At 59.6% G+C, this 16,670-nt stretch overlaps 1 protein-coding gene and 1 non-coding gene across 8 annotated transcripts in view; both read left to right on the forward strand.

The window, feature by feature from the left end:
* The window catches only part of NSD2 (nuclear receptor binding SET domain protein 2), a 99,731-nt gene extending 83,184 nt beyond the window's left edge, over window positions 1-16,547 (forward strand). For 6 of the 7 annotated variants that reach the window (XM_070067968.2, XM_070067969.2, XM_089324862.1 and 3 more), the window contains 5 exons: window positions 540-656; window positions 12,704-12,845; window positions 13,022-13,128; window positions 13,627-13,831; window positions 14,267-16,547. In XM_070067968.2, coding sequence (XP_069924069.1) covers window positions 540-656; window positions 12,704-12,845; window positions 13,022-13,128; window positions 13,627-13,831; window positions 14,267-14,502 — 807 coding nt within the window. In that variant the 3' untranslated portion in view covers window positions 14,503-16,547. Of the gene's footprint in view, window positions 1-539; window positions 657-12,703; window positions 12,846-13,021; window positions 13,129-13,626; window positions 13,832-14,266 lie in introns of those variants that run through there. The other variant, XR_011386168.2, reaches the window with a different exon arrangement.
* On the forward strand, window positions 12,096-12,207 carry LOC127488274 (small Cajal body-specific RNA 23). The gene has a single exon (XR_007915872.1).
* Window positions 16,548-16,670: the final 123 nt, after the last annotated feature.

Here is a 16,670-nt window from a genome sequence, read left to right on the forward strand (position 1 = left end):
GCTCAGGTCCTTGGGCCCTGCACCCCATGGGAGACCAGGAGAAGCACCTGGCTCCTGCCATCGGATCAGCGCGGTGCGCCAGCTGCGGCGGCCACTGGAGGGTGAACCAACGGCAAAGGAAGACCTTTCTCTCTCTCTCTCTCTCTCTCACTGTCCACTCTGCCTGTCAAAAAAAAAAAAAAACAAAAAACAAAATTTAAAAACCCGCGCAGCCTTGCTCCTCTGCCTGCCGTGATGGGCACTCTGGCTGGGTGGCCGTCAGGCTCTTGGTGACGGAGCTGTGTGGATGCTCCGTTGTCAGGAAGTGCTCTTGGAGAGAGAAATGTTGCCACTTTACGAATGTTTGGGTAGGTTTTCCACAGAGACTTCCATTCCCGAGTCCTGAGGAGAGGGGCCGCATAACGAGAACTGCGCCGGCCCTGCCCGCCTGGTCTTGGGAGTCGGAAGTCGCTGTTCTGGCTGGCTGGCGTGGCGTCTGCAGCTCCCTGCCGAGCCGTGGTCAGGACGCCCCGCGCTCACCACGCTTCTCTGCTTTCCAGGGAGAGTTTGTTAACGAGTACGTGGGTGAGCTGATTGACGAAGAGGAGTGCATGGCAAGGATCAAACACGCACACGAGAATGACATCACTCACTTCTACATGCTCACTATCGACAAGGTAACGCCAGGTGCATCTTCACCGTGTCCTGGATGTGGGGAGGCCGTGTCCTGCCCTGTGGTGACGTTGTGTCCCGTGTCCACCTTTCCCTCTGTCAGCAGCCCCCTGGAGGCCGGAGTTGAGAGAGTAGCGGGTTCACAATGGTGTGTGGAAAGATTGCAGGGCTCAGTCTTCACAGAACACAGGAAGTGGTGACTAGATCCAGAGAGAGCTGTGTGGAAATAGGAATGTCCATGGGCCATGCTGGTTGAACCCTGAGAAAGCTGTGCTCCCCACTTTGGGGGTGGGGCACCTGTGGCCAGTGGAGCCCACCAGAGGTGACTGTTGGCTTTGTGTTATTTGCTGTAAGATTTGGGGTCCAGACCCTTCAGTGAGGACAGGGTCACAAAGGACCAGAGGTAACGTGTTCTGCTTGGTCAGAACCTGAATTGGATGTGGGGCTGTGAGGGATGTGGGCTGTGAGGGACGTGACGTGGGCTGTGAGGGACGTGACGTGACTGTGAGGGACGTGACGTGGACTGTGAGGGACGTGACGAGGCTGTGAGGGATGTGGGCTGTGAGGGACGTGACGTGGGCTGTGAGGGACGTGATATGGGCTGTGAGGGACATGACGTGACTGTGAGGGACGTGACGAGGCTGTGAGGGACGCGACGTGGGCTGTGAGGGACGTGACGTGGCTGTGAGGGACGTGACGTGACTGTGAGGGACGTGACGTGGACTGTGAGGGACGTGACGTGACTGAGGGACGTGACGTGGACTGTGAGGGACGTGACGTGGCTGTGAGGGACGTGACAAGGCTGTGAGGGACGTGACATGGGCTGTGAGGGACGTGACGAGGCTGTGAGGGACGTGACGTGGCTGTGAGGGATGTGACATGGGCTGTGAGGGACGTGACGAGGCTGTGAGGGACGTGACGTGGCTGTGAGGGACGTGACGTGGCTGTGAGGAACATGACGTGGCTGTGAGGGACGTGACGTGGCTGTGAGGAACGTGACGTGGCTGTGAGGGACGTGACGAGGCTGTGAGGGACGTGACGAGGCTGTGAGGGACGTGACGTGGCTGTGAGGGACGTGACGAGGCTGTGAGGGACGTGACGTGGCTGTGAGGGACGTGACGTGACTGTGAGGGACGTGACGTGACTGTGAGGGACGTGACGAGGCTGTGAGGGACGTGACGAGGCTGTGAGGGACGCGACGTGGGCTGTGAGGGACGTGACGTGGCTGTGAGGGACGTGACGTGACTGTGAGGGACGTGACGTGGACTGTGAGGGACGTGACGTGACTGAGGGACGTGACGTGGACTGTGAGGGACGTGACGTGGCTGTGAGGGACGTGACAAGGCTGTGAGGGACGTGACATGGGCTGTGAGGGACGTGACGAGGCTGTGAGGGACGTGACGTGGCTGTGAGGGATGTGACATGGGCTGTGAGGGACGTGACGAGGCTGTGAGGGACGTGACGTGGCTGTGAGGGACGTGACGTGGCTGTGAGGAACATGACGTGGCTGTGAGGGACGTGACGTGGCTGTGAGGAACATGACGTGGCTGTGAGGGACGTGACGAGGCTGTGAGGGACGTGACGAGGCTGTGAGGGACGTGACGTGGCTGTGAGGGACGTGACGAGGCTGTGAGGGACGTGACGTGACTGTGAGGGACGTGACGTGGACTGTGAGGGACGTGACGTGGACTGTGAGGGACGTGACGAGGCTGTGAGGGACGTGACGTGGCTGTGAGGGACGTGACGTGGACTGTGAGGGACGTGACGAGGCTGTGAGGGATGTGACGTGACTGTGAGGGACGTGACGTGGACTGTGAGGGACGTGACGAGGCTGTGAGGGACGTGACGTGGACTGTGAGGGACGTGACGTGGACTGTGAGGGACGTGACGTGGCTGTGAGGGACGTGACGTGGCTGTGAGGGACGTGACGAGGCTGTGAGGGACGTGACGAGGCTGTGAGGGACGTGACGTGGCTGTGAGGGACGTGACGTGGCTGTGAGGGACGTGACGTGACTGTGAGGGACGTGACGTGGCTGTGAGGGACGTGATGTGGCTGTGAGGGACGCGATATGGGCTGTGAGGGACGTGACGTGGCTGTGAGGGACGCGACGTGGCTGTGAGGGACGCGATATGGGCTGTGAGGGACGTGACGTGGCTGTGAGGGACGTGACGTGGACTGTGAGGGACGTGACGAGGCTGTGAGGGACGTGACGTGGACTGTGAGGGACGTGACGTGGACTGTGAGGGACGTGACGTGGCTGTGAGGGACGTGACGTGGCTGTGAGGGACGTGACGAGGCTGTGAGGGACGTGACGAGGCTGTGAGGGACGTGACGTGGCTGTGAGGGACGTGACGTGGCTGTGAGGGACGTGACGTGACTGTGAGGGACGTGACGTGGCTGTGAGGGACGTGACGTGGCTGTGAGGGACGTGACGTGGCTGTGAGGGACGTGACGTGGCTGTGAGGGACGTGACGAGGCTGTGAGGGACGTGACTGGGCTGTGAGGGACGTGACGTGACTGTGAGGGACGTGACGTGGCTGTGAGGGACGTGACGTGACTGTGAGGGACGTGATGTGGCTGTGAGGGACGTGACGTGGGCTGTGAGGGACGTGACGAGGCTGTGAGGGACGTGACGTGACTGTGAGGGACGTGACGTGGCTGTGAGGGACGTGACGTGGCTGTGAGGGACGTGACGTGGCTGTGAGGGACGTGACGTGACTGTGAGGGACGTGATGTGGGCTGTGAGGGACGTGACGTGGCTGTGAGGGACGTGACGTGGACTGTGAGGGACGTGATGTGGGCTATGAGGGACGTGACGAGGCTGTGAGGGACGTGACGTGACTGTGAGGGACGTGATGTGGCTGTGAGGGACGTGACGTGGACTGTGAGGGACGTGACGAGGCTGTGAGGGACGTGACTGGGCTGTGAGGGACGTGACGTGACTGTGAGGGACGTGACGTGGCTGTGAGGGACGTGACGTGGCTGTGAGGGACGTGACGAGGCTGTGAGGGACGTGACGAGGCTGTGAGGGACGCGATATGGGCTGTGAGGGACGTGACATGGGCTGTGAGGGACGTGACGTGGCTGTGAGGGACGCGATATGGGCTGTGAGGGATGCGGGGCTGTGGGACAGTGGGGGAGGTCCTAATTGGGACTGGAAGCTACTGCTAAAGTTAGATTTCTCAGCTGTGCGGGAGAATGTGCCTGTGATGTGTACAGGGTCCTGTGTTAATACTGAAGACTCAGAGAACCAAACAACGTGTGTGTACGTGTGCATATGCATGCGTGTGCATCTGTGTCTGCGTGGGTATGTGCGTATGTGTACGTGTGTGCACGCACGTGTGTGTTTAGGGTGAGCACTTGGCACAGGGAGTAAGGTGCCACCTAAGACATGCGCGTTCCATGTCAGTGCCTGGGTTTGAGTCTCAGTTGCCCTCCAGTTCCAGCTTCCTGCTGAGTGCTCCCTGGAAGGCATCAAGTGACCCTCAGGTGCTGGGTCCTTGCCTGACTGAGTTCTGGGCTCCTGCACAGGCCCTGCTGCTGTGAGCACATGCGGAATCCGTGGAGGGGAGATCTTTATCCGTCTCTGTCCCTCTGCCTTTCAAGTACATTTAAAAATAATAGATTTCTAAAATAAAGAAATGGCGTAGAAGGTGTGGGCAGTGCAGCTGAGCGGTGGACAGCCTCCTGCCTGCAGCACGCCACCCTCAGGACCTGGCCCCCACAGCCGTGGAGGGGAACAGGGCCTCTGACCTAACCACGCTCCAGTGGGGACTCCCAGAAAAGCTCTCTGGTTTTTGTTTTAAGATATTTGTTTATTTGAAAGGCAGAATTACAGACAGGCAGAGAGAGAGAGAGAGAGACCGACCTTCTGTCCAGCTGGTTCACTCCCACAATGGCCAGAGCTGTGCTGATCTGAAGCCAGGAACCACGAGCTTCTTCCAGGTCTCCCACGTGGGTGCAGAGGCCCAAGGACCTGGGCCATCTTCTACTGCTTTCCCAGGCCACAGCAGAGAGCTGGATAGGAAGTGGAGCTGCCAGGACGCGAACTGATGCCCATATGGGATGCTGGCACTGCAGGCAGTGGCTTTACCAACTATGCCACATTGCCAGGGCCCCAGAAAAGCTCTCTAATGTTGGAGCAGGCAAGCTGGGAGCGGCAAGAGCACCAGCTCCGTGGGGGCACGGGCGTGAAACAGATGGGGGCTTGCGTTCTCGCCTTCCTGTGGGAGCAGCAGCGAGGCCTGCTCAGAGTCTGGTGGTCAGCAGAGCTGCAGCTCCTGTGCTGACCCCCGTGGAGGGCAGTGGTGGCCCCAGGAGGCAGTGACTCGACTCCCATTCGTCGGGGGTGAGAGGCAACGGGGCCCTAGGCCTGTGCCTCACTGGATTTTGGAGTCTAAATTTGAACTGCTTGTGTGTTCTAAGGAATGCCAAGTGCAGCCTCTGACAGAGCTGGTCTTAGATGCGGTTTCACCTGGTGTCTGGAGCAAAGACAGACCTGTGATTTGTGAGAAACATCGAAGCAGTCTCTACGCATGTATTCCTGCAAAACAAAGACCAGTCCCACGTAAACGTTTACAAAGCACAGTTCAGCGTGAGCTCCAGGAGAGATCCTGCAGCCTCTGGGTCACTCCCCAGATAGGTAGAATGTCCAGGGCTGAGCCAGGCTGGAGCCAGGCTCCGGGAGCTCAGTCTAGGCCTGCCCCGTGGGTGGCAGGGACCCATGCACTTGCACCATCCCAGGCCTGCAGAGTGGGCATCTGAGTCAGGGTGCACACCCAGACCTCCCAGTCCAGATGTCCCCCCTTACCTGCCCCCAACACACACACGGGCCTAGCTGTTGTGAGAGCCTGAATTATTGGGGCTAAGTCTGAAGAAGAATGTAAAATAAGTGAATTAGAAATGGTTAAAGCCATATAGATGTTTAGAGATCAGAGGAAAAACGAGACATGAGGAGGTAAAGCAGACAGACTTCAACGAGTGAGACTGGGAGTTGAGATTGTCACGGAGAGGATTCTGGGAAGGGGGCAGGTGGCAGTCACACGGGCGCAGTCTGCCTATGGGAGCTGCGTGGGACTCGGGGTCTGTGCAGGACAGCAGACTTCACAGGAAGGCTTGGCTGGAACCCTGCCTTCATTCTGCCAGGTCCAGCTCTTGGCACAGTGGCTGCCACCCATCCGCCTTGGCAGCCAGCTGTGCCCCGTCTGTGGAGTGAGCCAAGGTGGGCAGAGAGGACTGTGAGGGTCTGGTCTCGGAGGCGGGGATGGTGGTGCCCTTCCCGCGGTTGTCGCGAGCCCTGCCCTTGCCTTAACAGGTTTCATTTGTCTCTCCCCCTGTGAGAGTCACTCATGAAAGACTGGGACGCTGCGAGCAGCGTGCCTGTGGGGAAGCAGAGAGTGACCACACCTGGCCAGAAAGGACCTGTGGAGGCCTGAGCCCGGGGCAGGTGTTGCAGTGGTCGAGGCACTGCTTGGGTTGCCTGCGTTTTGTACCCAAGTCCCTGCTGGGCGTGACTTCCGGCTCTGAGCCGGCCCTCTGCCAGTGTGCACCTGGGGGCAGCAGTGATGGCTCAAGTTACTGAACACTGCGGGAGACCCAGGAGGAGTTCTGGGAGTGGACAGCAGGTGGACAGTCAGTGTCTCTCTATCTCTGCCTTTCAAATCTTTTTTTTTTTTCATCCCACTCTGGTCCTTGGCACAGACGCTGTGTACATCAATCCCAAAACCTACAAATAATAAAAACTAACAAAACTGCAAACCCTGGGGAAAGCGGCCTTCAGGAGCTACCACATTAAATGGAGTAAACAGTCCACTTTTCAACAAAAAAATCACAAGACCTGTGGAGAAGCAAGAAAAAGGGGCCCATGCCCGTTGAAAGGAAAGCAGCAGTGGACAAGACCTGTCCCTGAAGACGGGGTGGGGTCTCCTAGAGACAGACTTCAGAGCAGCTGCTTCCGAGACGCGCCAGAAACCAGAGGCAGACAACGCAGACGGTCGGGTCCATGTGTGAACACAATTCCCATGAGGAGGGAAGGTGGACAGAAAACTGGGACAAAAAGTACAAACCTGAAATGAAAACCTGAAGCACAGAGGAAGAATCATGAGCTTGAGAAAGGACTGGGAATCGTCGCGTCAGGAACAGAGAGAAGGATGGAAGGAGCGGGCACAGCCGAGGGCCTGGCACAAGCCCGTGCCTGTGGGCGTCCTGGGAAGAGCAGAGAGAACGTCGGAAGAAGGTTCATGAAATGCAGGAGTGTAAACTCCAAAGAGGCTGAATGAACTCCAAGCGACAGGAACCCAGAGATCCACACAGAGACGCCGTACAGTCAGACTTAAAAACAAATGATGGGGGCTGGCTCTGCGGCACAGCAGGTGGAGCCCCTGCCTGTGACACCAGCATCCTACATGGGCGCTGGTTCGAGTCCCAGCTGCTCCACTTCCGATCCAGCTCTCTGCTAACGTGCCTGAGAAAGCAGCAAAAGATGGCCCAAGTGCTCGGGCCCCTGCACCAGCGTGGGAGATCCGGAAGAAGCTCCTGGCTCCTGGCTTCAGCCTGGCCCAGCCCCGGCAGCTGCAGCCTTCTGGGGAGTGAACCAGCAGATGGAAGATCTTTCTCTTCTCTGTCTCTTCCTCTCTATGTAACTCTAACTTTCAAATAAATAAGTTCTTAAAAATTTTTTTAGAGAGTGGAATAGCCAGGACTTGAACTGGTGCTCCTATGGGATAGCCAGTGTTGCAGGCGTTGGCTTAACCCACCGCACCACAGTGCCGGCCCCTAATGCATTCTGTTCTCCAGTAGTATCCTGACACCAAAGCCCAGCAACGACACAGAAGAGAAGGGCTGCAGCCCGCGTCCCTCGTGGCCGTCAGGCAGAGGAATCGGGCCACGCGCGAGGGCTTCGTGCTAGAGTGCAGGGGTGCTTCTGTAAACAAACGCCAGGCAGCGGGACTCTCTGGTGGAGTGGACCACGTGGTCTGCAGGGTGGAGAGGGACACGTGATCTGCAGGGTGGAGTGGACCACGTGGTCTGCAGGGTGGAGAGGGACACGTGATCCCCTGAGCTGCTGGAGAGCAAAGGTGGCCGCTGTGGGACAGGAGGAGACCGCCTCCGTGTGGAGGAAGCTCGTGGGACACGCAGCCGGCGTGGGCTGAGCTGCGCCTCCGAGGAGAGGCGAGGCCAGGATGCTGCTTTTGCCGCTCACTCAACAGAACACTGAAAGTCTAGTCAGAACAGGCCAGGAAATGAAATGAAATCATGGAAACTGGAGAGGAAGAGTACAGCGTTCTCTGCTGACTGTGTGAGAAGCCATGAGAGGTAGTAAGAGATGACCGTGGACTGCAGAGTGGACACACGCACCCAGTTTCTGTGCCTGACAGGAGGGAGGTCAGCAGACAGCTGCAGTGGTGACCCAGCCTCGGAAAGAATGGAGTACTTAGGACTCAGTTGGCCAGTAAAATCCACAAACCCTCCTGAGACGCCACAGACACAGGGGCCGTGAAGGGGGAGGCCCTACACCGTGCGGCTCCAGCGGTCTGCCAGCACAGAGCTGTAGCTGGGAGCATGGCCGTGTTGTAACGCAGCTCTGAGCCAGGTGAGCCCTGTGGTCCTGCGGATCTGGACGAGAGCCGAGAGGCTGGGTCTGCGCGTGCGGGAGGGGTGTTTGGGTCCTGACCCAACATCACATGCGAAGTTCTAGATGATCAGGGCCCAAGTCAGGCCTGAGACAGTGAAACCCGGAACAGAAGCTGCTCGGTGCCGGGCAGTGATTTCTTAGACTTGACACAAAGGTGCAGGGGACGAAAGACAAAGTGGACAAACCAGACCTCGTGGACATGGTTGAATTCTGTGCCAAAGACAGTGTCTGTTAATCCTGATACCCGATTAACACCCAGAATGCAGAAACTTCCTAAAACTCAACCGCAGGAAGCAGACAGCCAAATACAAGAGTGAGCGGGGGCCACGACGCAGGGCCCCGCCCAGTCACTCTCGGATGCAGCTGCTTGCCAACCGTGGCCCAGCCACACGGACCCCGCCGCCCCGTGGGAGACCCGGCTGCAGTCGTCTCCTGGTTTCGGCCTGGCTCAGCCGCAGCTGCTTACAGGCATGTGGGGGAGAGAAGCAGGGGGTAGAAGATCTCTTTCCATCTGTCTGCCTTCCAAATAAAACAAAAATAAAAATTTTTTGATGACTTGAATAGACATTTCTTCAAAGAAGTATGCAGATGACCAGCAACATACAGAAAGATGTCCCTCACCGCTGATAGAGAAATAACAATCGAAACCGAAGCAAGAGACCCCCCTGCCATGAGCCTGGCTGGGAGATAGCTGGTCAGCCAGGACATGGAGCCGGAGCCCTGGGTCACGGCTGTCGGTGTGATACGAGTCGGTAACTGGACAGGAGTGCCAAGGGGCATCGTCACAGGGTCGGGCCGATCCGCCCTGGTTAGCACTGAAGACTGGGAGGCAGAGGCGCAGAGAAAGGCGTTGACACCACACCCACAGCATTTCAATTACCCCAGCCAAAACGCGGGAGGGGTGCAAGTGTCCCGCAGCCGTGGACGAAGAGCGAGCTTTGGTGGACCTGCAGTTGCGTGGTACTCGGCCTTGGGAAGAAGGGGCTTCCGTGGCTGCGCCTGCAGCGTCGGCATCCCACGTGGGCGCCGGTTCTAGTCCCGGCTGCTCCACTTCCCATCCAGCTCTGCTGTGGCCTGGGAAAGCAGTGGAAGATGCCCAAGTGCTTGGGCCCCTGCACCCGCGTGGGAGACCCGGAGGAAGCTCCTGGCTCCTGATTGGCCCAGCTCTGGCTGTTGCCGCCATCTGGGGAGTGAACCAGCAGACAGAAGCTCGCTCTCTTTCTCTCTCTCTAACTCTGCCTTCAGATAAAAAAAGAAATTTTTTTCGAGCGCTTCTGCAGTGTGGTGCGTCATGTTATGTGACAGAAGCCGGGGAGCGGCCAGGCTCACGGCCCGGGGGCGGGTGTTGGTTTGTGTGAAAGGTGCCGAGTTCTGCAGGCGGGCGGCGTCTGACAGTCACTTTACAATCTGAAGAGAAGATTATAAATTTCACACTGGGCATGCTTGACAACAGTTCTAAACCAGGGAGAATCCTCACTGCATTGGCCAGCGGTGGTTTGAGAAATTAAGACAGCCGCAGAGGAGGTGACTGACGTGGAAGATGGCGTCACAGAAGTGACTGTCGCGGACAGAACGATAAAGCAGAGGAAACGGCGCGGGGTGCTCGGAGGTGTTCTGGGAGGAAAGTGACGTCGTCGTCCTGCTGCCCACACCTGCTTCTGATCAGGCGCAGTGAGCATTGCCGTGTGTTGGCGCACGGTAAACCCAGGAGCTACAGGCTGCCAGAGATGGACCCCAGCCCGGGCGGAGGCGTGGCAGCCAGCCCCAGGGGAGTGAGCTGGGCGAGGCCAGGAGGGGACGTGGACGCGCAGGCAGAGGGCTCTAGAAGAGTGGGCGCGGGTTCTGGCCGTGACGGGGAGTGCCACGGAGCCGAATTCCGTCACCTTGGTCTTTGTCAGGTGCAGGGGCTTCAGAAAGTGCGTGGAAAAACGGAATGGAAAGACGTCTGTTTGGAGCAAAGTTTGGAAATGCACGCATGCTGTTTTCATGGTAGACCCCTCCCGTGTGCCTTTGAAGGACTGTAAAGTGTCCCTGCTCAATGGAGAGGGTCTTCCGCCTGCTGGTTCACTCCCAGGCGCTCGGCTCTCCCACGTGCTCGCGGGACGTCTGTCTGTGTGGTCTGTCTCCGCTTGCTCGTTGCTGGGCAGCGGCGTGGCTTAGTTTTTGCCAGAAGCCAGGAACGTCCCTCGGGGCCCGCCTGTGGGTGCCGTGCCCCTGACCACAGTGCTCCAGCCCGTTCCTGCCTCCGCCCCAGGCAGTGTGCAGCCCCCGAGCTCATCTTGTTCCGAAGTTTACTCACCGGGGGCATAGCTGGGCATAGCTGGTAAAGCCACGCCTGCGATGCTGACGCCACTTTGTGTCCTGGCTGCTCCCTTTTAAAAGAAAGGCTTGCTGATTGATCGATTGATTTTTTGACAGGCAGAGTTAGACAGAGAGAAAGGTCTTCCTTTTCCGTTGGTTCACCCCCCTAATGGCTGCTGCGGCCTGTGCGCTGCGCTGATCCGAAGCCAGGAGCCAGGTGCTTCCTCCTGGTCTCCCATGGGGGTGCAGGGCCCAAGCACTTGGGCCATCCTCCACTGCCCTCCTGGGCCACAGCAGAGAGCTGGACTGGAAGAGGGGAGCAACCGGGACAGAACCGGCGCCCCGACCAGGACTAGAACCCGAGGTGCCGGTGCTACAGGTGGAGGACTAGCCAAGTGAGCCGTGGCACTGGCCTATTTATTTATTTGAGAGGCAGAGTTACAGACAGGGAGAAACAGAATGGTCTTCCATCTGCTGGTTCACTCCCCAAATGGCTGCAAAAGCCGGAGCTGTGCCAATCTGAAGCCAGGAGCCAGGAGCTTCTTCCAGGTCTCCCATGTGGGTGCAGGAGCCCCAGGACTCGGGCCATCTTCTGCTGCCTTCCCAGGCCACAGCAGAGCTGGATTGGAAGTGGAGCACTGGGACTTGAACTGGCACCTAAATGGGATGCTGGCACTGCAGGTCACGACTTTACCTTGCCACAGCACCAGCCCCCTGGGAAAGCGGTGGAAGATGGCCCAAGTACCTGGTCCCTGCCATCCCTGTGGGAGACCTGGAAGAAGCTCCTGGCTCCTGGCTTCAGCCTGGCCCAGCCTCAGCTATTGCCGCCATTTGGAGACTGGATCAGCAGATGGAAGACCTCTCTGTCTCTCCCTGTAACTCTGTCAGACAAATACTTAAAAAAAAAGTTATTTTCATTTTCTTTGAGAGTAGAGGTCTTCAGTCTGCGACATGTGGGGCTGGGTCGGGCTGAGGCCAGGGGCAGAACTCTGTGGGGCTTCCAGGAACCCGCTGCCTCCCGGGGTCTCCTGCAGGGGTCCCACACAGCACCTGCCGTCGGGCTCGTCCTCATTGGCCTCTGTCCACTGCTTCCCTTACGGCTGTCTGTCTAGATTGGCTTTGCGGAATCGTTTGTTTATATCTGGTGCTCATTTTATAAAACTTTCAGTTTCATTTGAAAAGCAAAGAGAGGCTGGCAGATCTCCCAACTGCTGACTCAACCCAACTGCCCAGAGCAGCTGGGGCTGGACCAGGCAGAGCCAGGAATCGAGCTCCGTCCAGATCTCCCACGCGGGCAGCAGGGACCCGGCTACTTGAGCTGCCCTTCCTGTCTCCCGGGGTGCCCTGCCAGGAAGCTGGGATCGGGGGCAGAGCTGGAGCCAGGCACGTGGCATAGGTCTCGCAGTGCCGGCGTATGAGGCAGGCTGACGTGGGCCTCGGCGTGACACACTGCCATTTCTTCGTGGCCTTTGTCTGTCATCGGTCATTTTAGGGCCATCTCAGGGTCCTGCGCTCACCAGGGCTCCGGTCATCCTGTGGTCCTGACCTGTCCGTGAGCAAGAGACAGGACTGGTTTGGCGGTGCCCTGAGTGGTACGGGCACCACGGTTTTCAGTGCAAGCGGCGGTAGGCCGTGCGAGTCCTGCGGGAGGGCGCGTCGTTGCTCTCAGTGGCCACCGTGCGGCACGCCCGTCCGTGGGAAGCGGCTCCAAGGCGTCTCTCGGTGGAAATGTCTTTGAAATCATACACATGAGTATAATGGAAATCCTACGCGTGGTTTTCAAAAACTTTTGGCGCCAAAATAAACTTTTAATTCTGTCCATGAACTTTTTGAAGTAAAGACGTGTATCACTTGGCTTTCCTGTGATAGTTATTTGAAAGGCAGAGTGAGTGACGCACAGGGGTCTTCGTCTGCTGGTTCGGTCCCCAGATGGCCACCACAGCTGGGGCTGGGCCAGGCTGCAGCCAGGAGCTCCATCGGGGTTTCCCAGGGGCTGACTTGGGCCATCTTGAGCTGCCCTCCCAGGCACATTCGCAGGACCCTGGCTGGCGCACGACCCCGCGCTCCACGGGGGTGCCAGGTCACAGCCGGGGGCCCACCTCCACCTCTCCCCACAGGACCGCATCATCGACGCCGGCCCCAAGGGGAACTACTCGCGCTTCATGAACCACAGCTGCCAGCCCAACTGCGAGACCCTCAAGTGGACGGTGAACGGCGACACTCGCGTGGGCCTGTTTGCTGTGTGCGACATTCCTGCAGGTACCGCACGCGGGGACCTGGGCGGAGGGAGGTGGGTGGTGACGTGGGAGTCAGAAGCAGAGTGGACAGCTGTGGATTCTGCCAGTGCAGGTAGGAAGGTAGGCACAGTGCCAGGCCTGGGCGCGGCCAGGAGAGGGCACCATCTCCAGTGTGGTCCCCCCCCCCCCCCCCCCCAGGGACGGAGCTCACCTTCAACTACAACCTCGACTGCCTGGGCAACGAGAAGACCGTCTGTCGCTGCGGGGCCTCCAACTGCAGTGGCTTCCTGGGGGACAGACCGAAGGTACGCGCCTCGCCTCTCCTCGGGCTCGGGGGCGTGGTCAGGCGAGGCTGTGCCGCCCGCCAGCCGCCCGCGCTCAGCACACTCAGGGAAGTCCTTTTTTTTTTTTTTCCCCCTAAGATGTAGTTACTTATTTGAAGAGCAGAGAGGGAGGGAGAGAGTCTCCATTCACTGGTTCACTCCCCAGCTCACTGCTACCACCAGGTCTGGGCCAGGCCCAAGCAGGGCCCGGAGCCCCAGCCGTGTGGGCGGAGCACTGCCTCGCCAGGCGCATCAGCGGGGAGCTGGGTTGGAAGTGGAGCAGCCGGGGTTCAAACTGGCGCTCTGACGGGTGCCACACCGCACCAGCGGCTTGGCCTTGGGGCAGAGCCGTGCCTATGTGTGGCCTCGACGTCCTTCCAGCCACAGCTGCCCCTGCCGGGGCTGCCAGCCTGCCCGCTGACCTTCCCGTCCGCGGCCTACGCACTCTCCCCTCCCGGTAACCGCCGTGTCTGCTTCTAGACGTCAGTGCCCCTGTCTGCGGACGAGAAGGGCAAAAAGGCCAAGAAGAAAAGCCGGAGGCGCCGCGCCAGGGGGGACGGCCGGCGGCAGTCGGAGGATGAGTGCTTCCGCTGCGGCGACGGCGGCCAGCTGGTGCTGTGTGACCGCAAGCTGTGCACGAAAGCCTACCACCTGTCCTGCCTGGGCCTGGGCAAGCGGCCCTTCGGTAGGTCCCCGGGCCGGGCTCTTCCCTCGGCTCTGCGCGATGCTGGCGCCTGCAGGAGCCCTTGGGGGAGGGGGGCTCAGGCTTGGTCCCCAACATCCCCGTCAGTGCTCACCAGCCGGCTGCCCCACACCTGGAAGTGGGGGGCCCAGGGCGTGCGCTGCCTGCACCTGAGAGAGGAGGGGCCCCAGTCTCCAGGGAGCCCGAGAAACCAGAAAGCCATGAAAAGGACAGACGTTTGTACGAAGGCGAGCATTCTGGCGGCAAAAGGTGACAGAGCAAGGCTGGAGACACAGGTGTCATCACGGGTGATGGCCGGCACGTCAGGTCCCAGAGGAGCCGGGGCGCCTGGACACGGGAGGCGGCGAGCCGGCGGCCTCGGCGCGCTCCCTGCCCTGGCCGGCAGTGCCCACTCAGTGGCGTCCTGTCTCGTTGCAGGGAAGTGGGAGTGTCCCTGGCATCACTGTGACGTGTGCGGCAAGCCTTCCACGTCGTTCTGCCACCTGTGCCCCAACTCGTTCTGCAAGGAACACCAGGACGGGGCCGTGTTCAGCTCCACCCAGGACGGGCAGGCCTACTGCTGCGAGCATGACTCGCCCTTCCCGGAGCCAGCCAAGTGCAAGGGGAAGAGGCGGCGGCGGCGGTGCTGGCGCAGGGTCACGGAAGGCAAGTAGTGCCAGGCGCCCGCTTGGCAGATCCAGGCAGCGCGGGGCCGCCGGCCCTGCCTGCGAGGAGGGGGGCCCGTGGCGCTGGCCCCGAGGCCCACGCCCGGAGCCGCAGGGACAGATGTAGGCCTCCCTCCACTGAGCCATCCCGCGCAGCGCCGCTGCGTCTGCACTGACGACCGTCCGAGCCGCCAGCCCTCGGCGCCACAGCGACACTTGAATCTCCACCAGCGCCAGGGTCCCCTCCGCTGTTTTTAGGTTAAAGTTGTGATTGAGTTAATTGGCATATGAAATGTTTTTATCTCACCTGAAGTGTATAGAATAGTCTTTCTTCCTAAGGGTCACTGTTAACTCGCTAACGCCGCCCGGTCCTGCTCAGTCACCACTCGGGAGACGCCAGTCACCCTGGGCTCCTTGGAAACCACGGTTGTGACCGTTACTCGTTCTTCTGGACCAGCTGTATGTTTCGTTTTGTGTACTAATGTGAATTTCTCAACGTGCTTTCCCGAGCTGGTGAGACGCCGGCCCCAGCCCTCCCTGCGCCTCTCCTGGGCACGCTCAGGCCTCACCAGCGCCGGGGAACTTGGTCTGTTTCTTTCATTTGGCTTTTCTTTACCCGTTTCTGGCCTTTGTTCTCAATATATTTTTGCTAAACTCTTCACAAGTCACCACCGACTGAAATGTGTATTTACTGATGTGACCCAGAGTACCCGCCTGGACCGGGCTCTGCAGGGGCCTGACGGCTGCCCGGGGACCCAGGCCAGGTCGGGGTTTAGGATTGCTGGCTACGGCAGCTTCCCTGCGGTCCCCAGACTGTAGTAAGGCCGCACCCCACACAGAACTCCCCGAGGCTCCCCTAGGTGCTGGCCAGGGCCGAGCACCCAGAGGAAGCAGGAGGCCGGGCCTTTGTCTCACACGCATTCCAGAGAAAAGTTTACACAACTTGAAAACCACCCGGGTCCCGTGGACTCCGGTTCTGGCAGGGCCGAGCACCGCCCTGGCCCCCGGGGAGCGGGAGGCGGTTTTGCCAGCCAGAGGCTGTCCCTGTGGTCTGCAGCAAGCAACCAAAGTGCGGACGCAGGTCGGCCTCCTGGGCACGGGCGGCCGGTGGGTGGCGCCCCCTCGGGGCCTGCCGCCTCTGTCTTCAGACTCCCGCTGAGCTCCAGGTTGTTCAGTGCTGGGCAGGGCGAGCCAGCGCCGTCACTTGTCTGAGAACCCCTCCTGCCGGCCGAGGGCTCCCAGACCGCGTCTGCAGTGCACCCCGGGAGCACGCTAACTTATTCTTGTGTTCGATGGTGGTGACGTTCTAGGACCGTGCAGTCACTTTGGAACTTTCAAATCCCATCTTCCTGAAAGATGGACTTAACAGGCTCCCGTCTCCAAAGACTGTTCAACCAACCAGCAAGTAACACTAACTTTAGAAAACCGGTTTACAGATCTGGGCACGCAGCTGGCCGTGCACACGGCAGGGCCCTGACCCCGCCCAGTTCTGTTCTGAGGATTCAGTATGTTCTGAACACCAGCTTCAATCCCTGGCCACGAACGGGGACATGGACCGGAAGCTGCCCGTGTGTGTCGGGACCCCTGGCCTCAGAAGCCAGCAGGAGCCACACCGGGACGCAGGCCCACACAGGGTCAGGCGGCAGCCCCACGCCCGCAGGCCTGGCGGCGTCGGCGCGTCCAGCAGTGGAGAGGCCGGGCTCTGCCCCTGCGGCGTCTGCCCGGGTCTCCGGCGGGTGGGCCTGTTTGACGGAAGTCACGCAGCCCTGGTGCTGGGTCAGCGGGGAGGAACTGCCGCGTGCACCCGCCCCGCCCCACCCCACACAGCTCCCCGTGCCTACACACGACCACGGGCAGGCTCCTCCTAGGAATCCTGGGTGCTATCACCAGTTTTCATAGTTAGACTTAAAAACTTGAAGTTCACTTCTGAGGCAAATATATTGAAATAGAGATTTGAGTGAGAATTGCCAGTTGGGGGAAATAGCATTTAAAGTGGAAAGTTGTGTTTGGAAAGTTGTGTATGAGTATTTTTGTATTAAAACATTTTTAAAGGCTTTTTTCTTATTTCTTTTATGTGGCTCGTGTGCTGCGTTTGCACTGGGCACTGAGGCCCCCACAGGCTGCAGCGCCCGGACCACCAGCGGGCCTCGGTCCCCAGGGAGGGTGGGGCGGGGGCA

This window comes from Oryctolagus cuniculus, chromosome 2, assembly GCF_051225735.1.
Source record: "Oryctolagus cuniculus isolate XC-2025 breed Fujian yellow rabbit chromosome 2, ASM5122573v1, whole genome shotgun sequence".
Taxonomy (NCBI): domain Eukaryota; kingdom Metazoa; phylum Chordata; class Mammalia; order Lagomorpha; family Leporidae; genus Oryctolagus; species Oryctolagus cuniculus.